The sequence below is a fragment of the Rhinolophus hipposideros genome, assembly GCF_964194185.1.
Source record: "Rhinolophus hipposideros genome assembly, chromosome: 3".
In the NCBI taxonomy this organism is placed as follows: Eukaryota; Metazoa; Chordata; class Mammalia; order Chiroptera; family Rhinolophidae; genus Rhinolophus; species Rhinolophus hipposideros.
In genome coordinates, this window is record NC_138049.1 from 72,159,246 (window position 1) to 72,175,602 (window position 16,357).

Genomic DNA, 16,357 nt, shown 5'->3' on the forward strand with positions numbered 1-16,357 from the left:
CTCAGAATATTGTAAACTCATGAAGGAAATTTCTTTCTCATGGATCAGATCCCCACAGAAGACCTAAAATTCAGTATGTCTCCTGGTACTGTCTTTATTTCAGCTCATTTGTATAAAATCTGATCTAATAAGTACTTTTATATAAGTGACTTCATTTGATTTTTCTCAACACAACTGGGAAGTACTTAGGACATCTTTATTAACACAATTACAAAAATGAACAGTAAAAAAATTACTATAAATATTGTTTTTTCTCTTAAAGCAAATATGGGAAACTATTAACAATCATTCTATCTATTTGGAAAATATACTCCTTCAAAGACTTGTACACAAATGTCCATAGCAATTTTATTTGTAACAGCCAAGAACTGGAAACAACCCAAATATCCATCAACAAAGCAGTAAATAAACAACCCTATACCTAACCTCAACCCTAAACCTAACCCTAACCCTAACTCATACCTAACTTCAATCCTATCCCTAACCCTAATTCTAACTCTAAAGTCAACCCTAACCCTAACCCTCACATCAAACCTAACTCTAACCCTAACTCCAAACCTATAACTAATTGCCACCGTAACTCTAACCATATATCTAACCTCAACCTTAATCCTACACTTAATCCTAACCATAACCCTAACCCTGTACCTAACCTGAACCCTTTACCTACAGCTAATCTCAACTATATATGTAACCCTGATTACAACAATTTGAAAACGAATCAGTCAACACCAGTTCCAGGATCCAGTCTCAGATAAATTACCTTCAAAATTAAGCTAATCATTTAATGCTATTTAGGGGTTGAGAAATTCATTTATAAAATCCTTCTTTAAAAACTTCCTGGCACCAGCACTACCCAAAATGTAAGACGAACAGGATACATTTGCAGTCTCTTTAGGACTCTTAGGAACTCAAAGATTTTAAGACCAAAAGTATGTATAATTTTTGAACTAAAGTTCAGATCCTAATCAGAAATATTATATAATGATGTTTACTTTCTGAGATTTATATGGTTCTCAAATTTTCCATCCAAATTCTGCTGATAGTTTATGTTTCCTTCAAAATTTGGTCAAATATGGGAGACAATGGAAAGAAAAAAAAATTTTTGGTGTATGAAATGATACGTTGAATGTCTCGATATATTTCATAAAAATTCTTTTTCCTTGCATGTTTCCATTGTGCATGGTGAAATGAAGACCAGCGAAAGGAAGAGATGGGTAATTTGGACTTTTCTTTTAATGTTTTGAGACACTTCCCCCCACAAATTTATATGCTGATCTTTTACAGATAATTTTTACATATAAAGTCTGGGATAGCTCAATGATGTTTTAATGGTTTCTTAGTTAAATGGGAGTAATTGATTCATTATTCAGTAGTGGAAGAAAAACTCTCAAATCAAAATCACTACATGAGATAAGCAGTAAACAATTACTTTGTCTGCAAAACAGTATCTACAAAACTGAAAATTTAATTAGAAAAACATTAAAACATGTATCTGTGATGCAAGCATGCTTTCACAATTTCTTAAATGTCATTTATGATGGGAAATTGTCTGCCTTAATGCACACTCATAGATGCAACTAATCTAAGCCTGGATTAAAGCAGAGAAACTAATTTGCTCCCTGGTTCCAAGGTCAGTTTGAATTGGGAAAGGGCTCACTATACCTTGGAGAATTCAGTAATAAGAATTCAGCTTTGGCTCCTATAATTAACTAGTGAAATAATGAACTGTGGACTCTGACTGATTTTGCGGCCCAAAGAACTGCCAAAAATACACATTATCGGTTCCTGTGGCCTTTAAAACACTTTTGCCTCCCTCTCTATGGATTTACGGCATAAACTAAAAGGTAAAATTTGATTCTTCAGGACAGAACTACAGAGAATTCTGTTTTATTTTTACATGCAAAAAGGCATTGAATCAATAAATATGATAATAAATGTAGTTAATCATGTGCTACTTCTCTTTCTTCTTTCTCAAACCTTCCTTCGAAGATATTATTTTTAAAGTAGCTTGAAGGAAAAGATTGTTATGTTTAATTTAAGGTTTTATTTTTTGATTTAAAAACACTTATTGAAAAAAATTAAAGAGGAATACCCTTAAGAACTAAAGTTTTGAATTTGTTACAACATGTACATACTATTGCCCCACTGATACAGGCTGCATTGTATTTCATAGACCTTTTTAAAGGAAGTTCTTTGTAGGAGAAAGACAATTCATAATTTTGACTGGCACTGCATGACTTTACGTATAAGACCACCAAAAACACTGGTTAATAACAGCAATGTTGATAATTAACACTTTTTCATAAAGACCTAAAGTAAAAAATATCTATGGTCACTTGATTCAGTTAGTAGTCTCTCTTCAAGCTGGACTTAACTCTCATCCTGACATTTCCGAACAAAAAATATATGTCAATCCTTTTCCACATTTCAAATTTCTGATAAACATTGAAATTACTCTTGAAGTCGGATATTTTTAAAGAGCCCATCAGGAAAGAGATTGAAGCTGACCTGAAGCTTTGTAGCAACACAGTGATTCTCTTTCCAAGGCATGTAACAATGGCATTGGGTGTGATGTGTCCTTTGCTTCTACAGTTCAAGCTCCACAGAGATACAACTTACGGCCATCTTTAAGAGAGACAGAGCAGAAGCAAAAAGTCATGCAAGTGACCTGCTGTCGTTTAATCCCAACAAAATTGAAAGTGAAGGAGTCCTTCATGGAATGATGGAGGAGGACAAGCAACCAGAAATCTATCTCACAGCTTTAGACCTCAAAAAGTTGATCAGCAGAGCACTACAGGAAGACACATCCTTGGATGTGGGGACAATTCAGTTCACTGATGGTCAGTTGGTCATTTCATAGTTCTGGATTTATCCTCATTCTGATAGAAAGACTAGGAGGTGTGAAAGTCTCATGGTTACTGTCATTTTCATCGGGCCTTGTAGAGTCAATCATTTCTGTGACAGGCACATTATGTGTGGTATAATTTCTGTTTTTCTTCATTCCAACCTGTGTCTCATTTGATGAGCCTTTGGTGACCACTTCATACCAAGAATAGCTCTAGGAGAAGCCGAGTTCACTCCAGCTCAACCACAGTCATCCAGTGAAATCCAGGTGGAGAGAAGGACCCACGGACAGTTCTGTTCCCCTGGCATAATATCGATTCCCTCATGTAATAAATTGGTCAGGTCCCAAAAGGTCCCATCTGTTTCAGATAGCACATTCAAATTAGGATAATTTGAGGAGAATTTGATAAAGGGACTATTTATAAAGGTTTCCCTAATACTCAAAGAAATAGGATGGTTCTCTGGGGCTAAAAGAAGTAAGGTCCCATTACTACCTCTATGCATGCATAAAGTGTTGCCTAATGAACTAAGCCATACTAAAGACAGAGGGCAAGCAGCCATTGTTATGGTCCGTACAAGTCAGCTTCCAAGGGCAGAGAATAGTGGGGAGAGAAGAGGGGAGTGGATCTAAAGAAACCAACAGGAAAATTAGGCACACTCAGGATCTAGTGGAGGCCTGCAGAGACCCAAAGCCTGGAACTCAACTCCTCAGTAGGCCCAGGACTCCTGGAATAATAAATGGACAACGGAAATGCCATTTTAGAATAACATGGCATGAAACTGGCATTCTCTGTCAGTTATGTCTTTCTTATTTAGATAGTCAAATTCAACACTGGAAAACTTCACAAAGGTCTCTTAGTACAATATGCAGGGCAAGAGAATCTACTTAGCAAGAAAAAGTGAACTTCAGACTCATCTCAGAGACCGACCATCTGGTACTCTGAGTTTGTCTATTTGGTGAATCCTCAGGGATGCTCTGAGAATCAGGCTTTAGTTTAGGGGTAAGACTCTGCAAATGTGCTTGATCCCAGTATTCTGGTCATTTCTTTCTTTGTCTGCTTCGTTATATTTTCATCCCCACTGGCCTCGCCAATCAGCCTGCCTGCTTGGTTCAAATCTGTACAATAAAACTAAACACCCCCAAAAAATCCACCTCAATGACTGTTTTTATCACATAAATGTGCAAGATACACCCCTTACATCTGTCCTTCACTATATCATTCAGATCAATGACCATTAGCTTCTATGAACAATGACTTCTGATGATCTGTTGTACCACTCCCTGAGAACTAATTATTGCCACATTTTACAACCCTCACTGTTTTACTGCCCCAAACACAAGAGGAAAATGAAGAAAACACTCAAACCTTGTGATTTTTTCATCCACAGAAGTTGCTGTGTCACTGTCAGTCTCCGGCTCTGACACCCAGTCAGTGCCGCCCACCCTCCTTGCTGGTATCACAAAGGTGAGTTTGTTGTCCTTTTGTTCTTCAAATAGAAACGAAGCCTCCGAACCCTTCATCACAAAAATCAACTTAAAGACTAAACAAAGCAAAATCCCTTTGGCAGGGCTAATTATAGTTCTCCTTTTTTTTTTTTTTATAGGCTGTACTTGGTTATCCACTTCTAGTATTTGTATTAATAAAATATAATACGACTCACATTTCAAATATCCTAAAATTCAAAGTCACATCTTTGTTTCCATTAGAGTCAAGATTTGCTCTCTTTTTGATAAAATAAACACATGTTCATGAATTGAAAAGAACACTTAAAGCAGAATGCACTATTTAACTTTGACTTTCAAAAATAAATACAAACATAAACATAATTTGTAAATGTGTCCTTAAGTCTTAAAATCTTATCTATATATTTATTTATGGGGGTTTCATAAGTATAAATTAATGTCTTAGAAAGTAAAAATAATAAATTCGGTAATAGGTTTTTTTACTTCAATTAAAGCTATGTCCATTTAGTTTATATCAAATGTTGTCAATGAAGTGTTCATAAATGGAAATGCTGACTAAACTATATTCTTTCTTAAATAAAGAATTCATAAATTCAAACATGATTGACATAATTCAAAGTATTTCAGTTAGGACTTAACACAGGCAGACTCAGCCAAGAAGCCAATAGATTATGTTTTACCACTGTATCAATACATGTTTTCCTTTCAGGACATATTTCTGTATCAGAACAACATCAGAATCCATAAGGAGTCAACTACAAAATTATTTGCTGAAATTTTAAATGAAAAGAAAAAATATAGAGTATAGTCCTTCTCATATACAGAAAAATGTCACTTCTCAACATCTGTCTTCCTACATTCATTCTCTAGGATGCTACTTGGAGTCCAGAACTTCCTTTCGGTCAACCCAGGCTTGAGACAGTGGACAGAGCAGGACACAGTCGACCAGGTGAGTTTGTTCTTCCCACAAAGTCTATGTTGGATGATAACATCCTCTTTGAGGAATCTATCTGTGATACTACCTCAAAGAAGAGTGATAAAGTCATCCTTGACCCAAGAAAAGGTTTCCTGAAACCAGCATTTCCAGGATAAAAGCAGTCCATTGAACCACCCTCTCCTGAGGATGAGTGCACCCTTGACATCCTTTCCTCAGCATTAGTCCCCAGGCCCACAGAGGGTGCCACAGCCCTTTCCTGGTGGACCTAGTGAAAGAAGCTGACACCAAAGCAGCTCCAGCTGCTGCCCACACAAAACAGCCATCTCCAGTGGGCTCAAAACTGAGTCTGTCAGGATAACGTAGGTCATAAGGCCCAAGTCCACAAGGGGCTATGGCAAAGAGGATTGGGCCTTCACAATCAGTCTATGTATTCCTATTGGCTGCACATGGCATTGATACAGTTTGCTCTGCTCCATGTGTTTCTTTAGTACCAATTAGCTCATATGTAATTGATCAACAAGGATGTCAGTAAACATTGAAATTCCCTCGGTTCACTTTTGAATTTCCAAGAATGTTCATTTTTGAGGTAATAGGGTAAAACTTTCTCACAGTTAAAGAGAAATCTTTAACAATATGTGAAGACCTACAAAAAACCTCTGAAAATTCTGAAGAAGAGTCTACTTAATGCAAGAAGTAGGCTGATCTAGGGGCTTCAAGAACCCCTATGCTTTCTACTTTATGCAGCTCTCTGGTGAAACTGTAAGTAAAAATGTCTTTAAGGAAACATGACCCCAGGATACTGGTCGGTAAGGATGCACGTGACTCTAAGTGCAAATGCCACTAGAGATTTGTTATGGCTAATATTTTTAATAGGATTGTTACTATTTTAGTTAGGGGTCTTCTTTACAAAATTCTACAGGTTTTGAGTGGTCCACCTCAATCTGATTTTCCTCATGAACCCTGTGCCCAATTAGTATGCAATCTTATGGAATACTAGGTTTGTCACAATTACATATATGGCATAATAGCAGAAGCACCTATATAGATTATATTTGGCTTACATGATTACCAATGATAAATATTAACTGCATGACACAGTTATCTTCTCCTGTATTACAAAGCAACCCTAACGTTAGTAGCTTAAAACAATCATTTATCGTTCCCATAAATCTAAAATTTGAGCAGGAATCAGTGGGAACAGCTCTTCTCTGCCGCATGTTGTGTAAGCTAGAGTATCTCAACTGGGGTTGAAGATCTTTTTCCAAGGTGGTTCACTTACATGGCTGGCAAATCAGAGCTGTTTGGGGTTCCTCACATCATGACAGCTAGATTCAAAGACTCAGTATTACAAGAGACAGACAGTGAAAGCTGCAACTCTTCGAGGGGCAAAGAAACAGTGTCAATTCTTCACATTCTAATAGCCAGGCAGCATAGAGCCCATCTTGATTTAAGAGGAGGGAACATAGACCTTATCTCTTGATGAGAGAGGTATTGAATAAATATAATCAACTACAATCCACATCAACCAGTATTTTGATTCTTGAATCATTTAAAAGTTAGTTGGATAAAACAAAACTAATCTTTTGGTAAAATGATTGATATTAAATGCTCACTGGATATCATAATGATATGTCATAAAACATTATAAGATCAATATTTCAGGTAGATTAATAAAAACAATAGTACATATGTGATAAAAGTATTACTATATTTTTCAAATTGCTTTACTGTTCTCATTTTATTTATTCATTCCTTCCATTCATGAACATACTATAGGATAACAGTAAAGCTAGAAGGATTCTTAGATATAATCTAGTTAAGCTTTGTGTTTCATAGATAAGAAGAAAAGGCCTAGAGACAAGAAGTGCCTTGCTCAAGGTCACACCATAGCTGGTCACAAAACCAGGACCACCATTCAAGTTTCCTCCACCTATTACAAAATGTTTGACTTAAGTAACTTCATCATTAAAAAATACATATTCTTTCATATTTGCTTTGCCCTCAAACAACATCGTCTACTTTCTCCATTTCACTGTGCTGTCATTTTCTTTTTAATAGTTCAACCTTCTGGGTCTTTACTATTTCAGTCCTAATCACCACAAGGCTTCAAATAAATCACACATTACAGGGACACAATTGGTACCAATGACTTTCTAATTAATCAGTTTAGCAGCCTCATTTCCATCTTCATTTTACTTGATGTTTCTGGTGTGGATAAAACAAAACAGGGGAGCTCCTGTTAACCACCCCCTTCTTGAAACTCTTTCCTTTGGCTCCCACAGAATGACTTTTTCTTGTTTCTTCTATTCCCTGACTACTCTTCCTTAATCTCCTGCACCGGGGCTTGTTACTAGGTTTTTTTATAATTTGTTTATTAAAATCCTACCTCATTGTAATGATTTACAGACATGCATGAAATACAACATGATTTTATCTTAAAGACTTGAAAGAAAAATGGAAGAAAAGAAAAAACAAAGATAAATCAGATGACTCTTAGAATAATGAAAAAGTTTGAGAACTACATAGAGGTGGTAGTTGCACAACATTGTGAATTTACTAATTCACAATTACTGAATAGTTCACTTTAAAATGGCTAATTTTATGTTATGCTTCACCTCAATATGTCTTCTTAAATATCAGATGAACTTAGGGAAAATTGTGCACAAATGAAACAACATAAATTTCTTTAAGTTTGCTTAGGTGGTTCACGAATTTGGCTCTGAACTTCTTGGCAGATTGTGCAATGAGGAAAACACAATTAGTCATGTGACTTAGAGTCTTCATGTTTACAACACGGTAATTGCTTAGGAGAAAAAAAATATCTCCTGTGGGTCCGCAGAAGGAGGAAAGTCTGGGTTATGGTGAACCATGTCCTGTCTGCGTCAACCTCCTTGCTGTATAAAACCAGCGTCAGGTGTCTCCTGTAAGGCCCGCACTAGAGATGCATGATGAACACCAGTTTACAGCAGTTCTCTCAGGGGCTAGGTTCTGACAATCTGTCTTAATTCAAGCATTGATCTAGAGGAATGAATGTGCTGCATAATCTTCAGTCAATGCTCCATAAATAAAAGTTATATCTCATAACTGAGCTGTTGATTAATATTGACCAAGAAGCACTATATTTGCTGACATGGGCCTGGAGTGCAAATATTTTATTGCCAATTAAAGGCAGATCCATGTGTTTTCATAATCAGCCCAATTGGGGATAGAAATGGCATATCTTAATGAAAAATGAAGACGCTAACTAGGAAAAATTCCTAATAAATAGGAATTAGATACATGGAAATCGGGGAATTGGGGCAGCGGATGGAGCAGAGAAAAAGCACTCTAGATATGACCAAGCTCCCTCCTTCATAAAACAGTTCTGAGTCTCTCCCATGCAAAGATAAAATGATAAATAGGACTCCAAAGTTCTATACCATGGCATAACTGAGATAATTTTAGCCTGCAAAATTTTTAAGTTTAGTGTCACCAAACGCCCACCAAGCCATTAAAATCTCGGTAAAGCACTCAGAGAAATCTCTCAGCTTAAGTAGTTTAATGTAGTAGTTAATCCCCTGAGGTGAAGTACTTGTAAAATGTGCCTCTAGAACACTAAATGAATTGGTAGCATGTATAGAATTCTGAGGTCTTCTGTTATTAATATGCTTACGGTAGTTTATCCCAAGCCATTGTTTTTTGCAGAGCCAATTATCTGTTAAGATTACTCCTATTTCATATAAATAAGAGTCATAAACATATAGGAGAAACTCAATATTCTGTACTTCACATAACATGCATCCAACTCATTCAAAAATAGTATGAAATCATTAGAATAGAAATTTTTTTGTGTTTTGGTTTGGTTTGATTTGTTTTAGGTGTGTGTAGGCAGCAATGCATTTTTCTTTTAATTCATTAGAATGTCATTTGCTCTATGAAAAGAGAAGTTCTCCCCCGCCCCAAATTACAGACTTTTTCACTTGCTAGACTTCCCATTTAAGATGTAAGCCAGGTCTCTTCATAAATTGCAATATTTTAAGGGGTGACGAATCAAACTTTACACAGAGCTATTTTCTGCTATCAGACATTGTTTTGTCTTTTATTCCCCTGTATTAGTCTGGGTTCTCCAGAGAAACAGGACCAAAATGAAAGTTTATACATACATAATGAGATGTAATATAAAGAATTGGCTCACTTGGTTATGGAGGCTGAGACATCCCAAGATCTGTAGTCAATAAGCTGGAGACCCAAGAGAGCCGATGGTGTGAGTCCCAGTTCAAGTTCAAGTTGAAAGGCAGAAGGAGATTGATGTCCCAGCTCAAAGACAGTCAGGCAGAGAGTGAATTCTCCTTTACTCAGCCTTTGTGTTCTAGTCAGGCCTCCAATGGACTGGGTGAGGTCCACCCACAATTAGGGAGGGCCATCCGCTTAACTCAATCTACCAATTCAGATGTCAATTTCATCCAGAAATACAAACACACACACACACACACACACACACACACACACACACGGAAGAATGTTTAACCGAATATCTTGGCACCGCCATGGCACAGCCAAACTGACACTTAAAATTAGCCATCACACCCCCAACAAGGTAATATGTTAAAATCACCACACATTTCCGAATTTTCTTAATCTCACCTCAGCCTCTGACTCTGTTGAAAGGAATCAGTGAGATGAGCTAAATTGAATGAACTCAATACAGAACCCAGCTGCTAATGTTTCATAAGGTCAAGGACTTAGTCTGTCTCTATTCATTGCCGTATCATCAGTATCCCGCCAGATACTTGGCACATACTAGATAGGCAATTAATATATGTTGACTGAGTTGAAGGAGTAAACAAATGAATTTGTATCATAATACCATCATGAAAGTCAGAGTTGATGGGAGTAATTTCATTATTTTCTGTTTTGCTCTACCTATTAAGAAGCTGAAAGAAAATAATTTAAATAGTCCAGACAGTAGTCAGCTATCTATTCCGGTCCCACCACTCACCATTGCTAAAATACATCATCCATATTCATGCTGTTGTGCCCTTGCACACCTTATTTTCTCTCATGCCTATAATATTCTTCCATTCTTCTAGTCTGATGACCTCCTACTCACACTTTCAGTTCCAGCTAACGTGCCACCTCCTCTGTAAAGCTTTCCCCCGACTGCTCCGTGAAAACGTATAATTGCATCTGTTCCCTGACTCTGTAACAGAAAGATACACACACCTCCCTCAAACATTTACACTCAGTCTTGTGTGCATGTCTGGATTCCTTCAAGACTGAATTCCTAAAGTGAAAGAATACGTACTGAGCACCCTGGCTGGCACCTGCTTAGAATTTTGTAACTATTTGTTACTGCTGTCAACCTGATTGGGCCCGTCAGCGTTCTCGGTTCTGGATTATAAACTCCCAGAGGAGATGCTGCTCCCTGTGTCAGTCCTCACGCAGCTACAGAGACAGCCCCACGTGTAAGATGATATTCCTCACTGGTAAATACTTTTGTCAAAATGAGAGTGCTGAAGAACTTTAATCAGCTCCATTGCACGTGAATACTAACTACCACACTGATTCATCTGTAGTCATGAAGTGAAAGAAATATGCACTAAGCCACTCTCCTAGCCAAAAAATTTTCACATCCTAAGTCTCAACCAGAAAGGCCTGACAAAGGGCTTGACAAAGCGATTAAATATTATTTAAATCGCTCTGCTTTAAGATGGAAGGATAATAGTAAGACTTGGAAAGAGTTGTAAGAAAAACTCAGCTGAACTTTAAGCCACTGTGGTCAATACTTTGCCTTTTCTTCTGTGTACTTCTAAATCGAGGACCAAACCGTAAGTTTTCCTAACAGGAACGTGCTGCTTATAAAAATTGTCCAGCGAGGTCCAGGAGGAAAATGTCATCTAAAGGGTGAAAGGGATAGCTATTCAGCAAAGAATTGCAATCACACTTCGCTCCTAGATACTATCTTTACAATGCCCAGAGAAAGATGAGAAGTAAATTGAAATCCTTCTAACTTTCAAATTTGGTAAGTCTAGATTTAACTTAGGTATCAGGTGAGATAGTACGGTCCTTCAAATTTTAAGTTTGGGAAATTCAATGCTCTGCCCCAAATTTTGAAAATTTCCAAGAAAATTTGCATTCTTACTTTCCTCCCCTCTGTTGAACTGATATTACCGCATCTGCCTCTCCACAGCTCTTAATCTTCAGCCCACATTCTCTCAAAGCTCTTCAATGACCACCCTTTTTTTAGGCTCATCCCAATTCTCTCCCCAATGTATGATTCAATTTTTTTATGCAGAGTAATGTTCTATTTAATCTCCTTCCAACATTCTAGTGAACTGCGTGGCCACATGTTTCTAAGATAAATTCTGCCACTTCTACAAAAGCAAAAGCAGGTAGAAAGAGTTGTCATTAAAAATTGTATCTTTCCTCCCACAATCAGTCTTTTACATGAACACACTCACATGGATATTCAGATAATACTGTGTATCAGGTAGTTTTCAGTAACTCTTGGCAACTTCACTTCACCTTAATGCCACTGTTTCTCCTTTCCTCCTTTCTCAGGGGAACTCTCTTTTTTCCTTCTCCATAGCAAAGACATTCATTCGTTACCGCGTATGACACTAGTGCACACTGATTTCCCTCAAGGGCTCCATAAAGCTTCTTTGCACATCTTTAGGTGGGAGATTGATACATCCTGGGTAAATTCCGGGAGCACTTGCGGCCACAGAGCAAAGCAAACTCTTAATGTGTTAGTAAACCAGGCGAAAAGATTTCAACAGGTTCACTTAATTAGCAGTGGATCTCTGGGATGTTGCGTTCATTCATTTAATTATTAAACAAATACTTATGTTGTGCTTATTCGGTACAGGAAATAAAATAGTGGACAAAGCAGATACACTCTATGACTGCTATGGTTTGAGTCTTCCCCCAAACAGACCCTGAGATAAGGATTTGATTATAAGGAGTTTGTTTCGGAGATGATTCCAGGAAACCCAGTAAAGCAACAGGGAAAGAAGGAAACCAATACAGCCAATCAGTGGTGTACTGGTAAATGTTTAACAATGAATCTCAAAACAAACAAACAAACAAAAAATGTCAGATATATGTATATAGAAGTTTATTATAAAATTTTGCTGCTACAGAGGATATATAATACACAATTTACAAATAATAAAATATACGTACTCTTTATTATCAATTCTATAGTCAATTGATTCTCCTAAGGAAGTAATATTTAAACTGCAATCTGAATGACAGGAAGGCAAAAATTAAAACTAGGGAGACATGGTGAAGAGTGTTTTGGGCGGAAGAGAGTGACTGAAACTGGCATACTGAAGGAAAGTGAAGAAAGCTAGTGTAACTAGAGCACAAGGAGTCAGCGAGAGAGTTAAAAACAATGAAACTCGAGAAACAGAGCTTTATAAACCCTCTTAAGAATCATTAAAAGGTTTTAAGCAAAGGGATGACACATCAGATTTGAGTTTAAATAGATCTTCTGACTGCACTGTGGAGAATTGGCTGGAGGTAGGCAACTGCAAGTAATCAATAAGAAGTCTTAACAGCAATCCAGGCTAGGAATGTTGACAGCGTGGACTTGGTGATAGAAGGAGAGCTGGACAGAGGTAAAATTGACTAGTGTGTAAGAGGTAAAACCATTATGAAGAATTCTGAAGCCACGAATGGGTTCATCAAGCAAGCCTGGACTGATGAAGGAGCAATATCTGTTACAGGCTCATTAGCAGGAAATAGCAATACCAGGATCTGCAGTTCAGTACTAGGCCAGTGAACTGGTTTTGCCTCTTAGATGTCCAAATATTGCCTATCTGTTACCACTTAATGATCATGAGACTAGTCAGCACATCCTAGGAAATGTCAGCCTTTGCTGGTTCTCATCTTTGACATGGTCACTTTTAATACTTCCGTCCATTTCTGTTGGCTCACATTTCCATAATGAGGAAGATGAAGTATTCATCATTAGCAATGCTTTTTATTGATCTGTCCAGAGAAGAGAAAAAGAAGAGGTCGATAAATACAGGAAACTGCCACATAAATAGGTAAATATAATGACTCACAGGGACTCGGGATTTCTCTTTATGACCTGCTCCAGGAAACTATCTCCAAGATTACTTTAAATCTAAGGATCTAGTAGCACTTATGAGAGCTTGGTTCCCCTACATATCCCAATTTAGAGGTGTCTTTCTAACAACCCAGTGGTTTTTGTTTGGTTGGTTTTTGAATTTCAGTTTTGGGCATCTATCTTGTTTTTTACTTTTGGTTTAGCATCTGCATTCTAACCCTTCTCATTTCTTGGAGTGGCCGCTAACAGACGGCAGGAGTTGTGTTGGTATCTTACTGTTTCTGAGATGCCAGCACTTCAGCTGCACCAGAAAACCAGCGCACAGCAGCTCTTGGCTCAGGAGAGACAGGCCCCACACCACGGAGCACAGAGATTATCTGCACGCTGTCTCCTGTCTCGTCTCAGCTCTGTTTCCTTTCACACTTGGTGGCACTGAAACAATTAGAATAACCTGTGGAGCTCTAGTCCCTGGATCATCCGTTAGTGGAAAACAGCTCTAATGACAAGGACAATGTCTCTGCATGAATAAACCCTTAAGCGCATCTCAAAATTACGCCATGATGACAATTTTAACAGAAATCTTAACTTAAAAACCTATCATTCAGTTATTACATGTAAATAATTGAAAAGTTTTCAGGGAAGAAAATGTAAGACAAAAGCCAGAAAGAGACTAAGGTGACAATGCATGGGGAAAATATTGAAGGATATATATCACCATCAAAAATGCAATCCCATCTTCACTTTGTGAGGGATGAAATGTCTCACTATTACATTGTTTTGTACACCTGAAACTAAAAATAATAATAATAATAATAAAATGCAGTCCCATCTTTAGGATAAGAAAGCACTGTCACATATGTCTGTGATGTTTCCAATACCTAAACTTAGAAGTTAATATTTCATCTTGGAGAATTCTTAATTACAACTAAGACCACAACTGTAGCATCGCTATACTCAGCAAGCAGAGAGAACAGGGCTGAGCAGGAAGATAAAGTTCACACTAGACCCCAGTGCACTTTCCATCTATTTCCTTTATTCAGGACCTAGATCATGGGGGGGGGGGGGGAAGACCTACATACATGAAATAGGAACAACATAGATTTATGTATAAAACATAAAGACTCCTTTAAAATTTTTACATAGATTAAATATATGTATATTACTGTCTTAGGTCAGAGGACTGGAAAATCAGTGAGAAGCAGAGACATCAAAGAAGGCATTAAGTGCCCCCAAGCAGCTTTAAGTGGGCCCCAATGGGTGCACAGGACTTTGCTGAAGAGAAGGGAGAGGACTTTCCAGGTAGAACAAGTTTCATGAGCAAAGATGCAGAGGTTGGAATGAGATTCAGAAATAAGTAGGAGAAGGATATATATATCTATATATCTATATATAGATGTATATCTATATAGATATAGAGATAGAGATAGAGATAGAGATAGAGATAGAGATAGAGATAGAGATAGAGATAGAGATAGAGATAGAGATAGAGATATACATATCTATATAGATATATCAAGCAGGGACTTAAAAATCAGAGGGGAAAAAGTTTGATGAGTTTTCAAGAAATAAAGGGACATGATGGGGATGGGGCTTAGGAAAGTCAGTCTGGACACAGATTGGTGCATGAAAGGTAGGACAATGAGGGATTTTGTCCCACATCTGTGTGTAAAGCTTTGAGGACATACAAGAAGATAGAGCAGAGGGAGAAGAGAGGAAAAAAGAGATACAAAGATTTTTATTTTAAAAATAAAATAAAATGAACCAGGTACTATTTTGTACAATGGTGGGGAGAGGAGAGGAATGGGTCAAAGAGTCTGGATCACCATGAGGTTGAACACCTCCATGGTCATCTATGTTATACATGGGACACCAAATTTCTTCCCATCTGCAATTTAAAACATAAAGAAAACCATGAACAACATTTTCTCTCTCTCTCTCCCTCACCTCCTCCTTTTCTTCCTCTCTCTCCTTCTTTGAAAAAACAGTACAAGCCAGAGAATAGGAGTTCTCTAATATGCATTAGGAAGTGGAAACTAATCCATTCTAGTCACCCATTCCCAATGTTTATTACTTCTCAAATGACTGGGACATGGTGTGTTCATAGCTACAAGGATTTGTGCCTCATGTACCCTTATCTTGACCCACGTGAGGTGACATCAAAATCCACATAGGAAGGCAAATGTTTCTACCTCCCTTTCATTTTTACAAAGAGTATAAGGCACTCTTCATGCAGATGGTTTGAGGCCAGAGAGTAACCAGGAGCAGACAAGGCCACCACGGAGACTATGGGGAAGAAATGTCACCTTGGGACCTGTGGTGAAGAATCATAGTTTTACAATATGGTCAGCATTTTAATGAAAGAAACAACTCTTGCATTGAGAGAAAGTGGTATCTTAGCAATCTTAAGGTAGAAATAGTAAGAGCATTTATAAATGGTTTGGGGGACCTGGATAGAATTCCCATGAATAGTTTCCTTCAGTTTTTAAGTTTTAAGAAGGCGAAACTGCATTTCTAAAGCTGTCAGCAGATTACACATTGCATGCAGTGGTCAGTTTATAGAAGGGAAGTCTACACAGGCAACTGGGCAAACCTTGGTAATTGTCACGCACTTCTGCTCAATGTGACAGATCACATTATCCATCTGACCTTAAAAATGTAAATGTTAGGAAAATGGGAATCTTCATCCTTACATAGGTCCTATTAATCTCAGAGAAAATTTAACATCTTTTGACCATTGAGTAAACCAAAAGATGAATTTTCAGTTTCTCTTATCTCTATTTTTCTTGCTTGGCAATGAATGAGATAGAAAAATAACAACTCTCCATTGCTCGTTGGCAAGTTGTCTATATGTCAGGTTAAATAAAATCCTTGCCAGAGCATGTGTATTAGCTTCATGGTATTTGGAATGTTGAAACAAGTGCTAATCCACAGAGGTTTAATAAAATGCTTACTAAATGTCATCCAAAGTCTTCATTTACAAAACTTACCAAACTTCATTTATAGAGATGGAAAAATTAAAGCATTTGCAGAGAAGTAAATGAACATATCTATT

General features: G+C 37.4%; 1 protein-coding gene across 1 annotated transcript in view; it reads left to right on the forward strand.

Moving 5' to 3' along the window:
• IMPG1 (interphotoreceptor matrix proteoglycan 1) overlaps nucleotides 1-16,357 on the forward strand; it is a gene marked incomplete at both ends in the record, with an annotated part of 119,761 nt that overhangs the window by 52,775 nt on the left and 50,629 nt on the right. Inside the window, 3 exons of the mRNA XM_081042014.1 lie at nucleotides 2,596-2,843; nucleotides 4,237-4,313; nucleotides 5,183-5,261. Coding sequence (XP_080898140.1) covers nucleotides 2,596-2,843; nucleotides 4,237-4,313; nucleotides 5,183-5,261 — 404 coding nt within the window. The remainder of the gene's footprint in view (nucleotides 1-2,595; nucleotides 2,844-4,236; nucleotides 4,314-5,182; nucleotides 5,262-16,357) is intronic.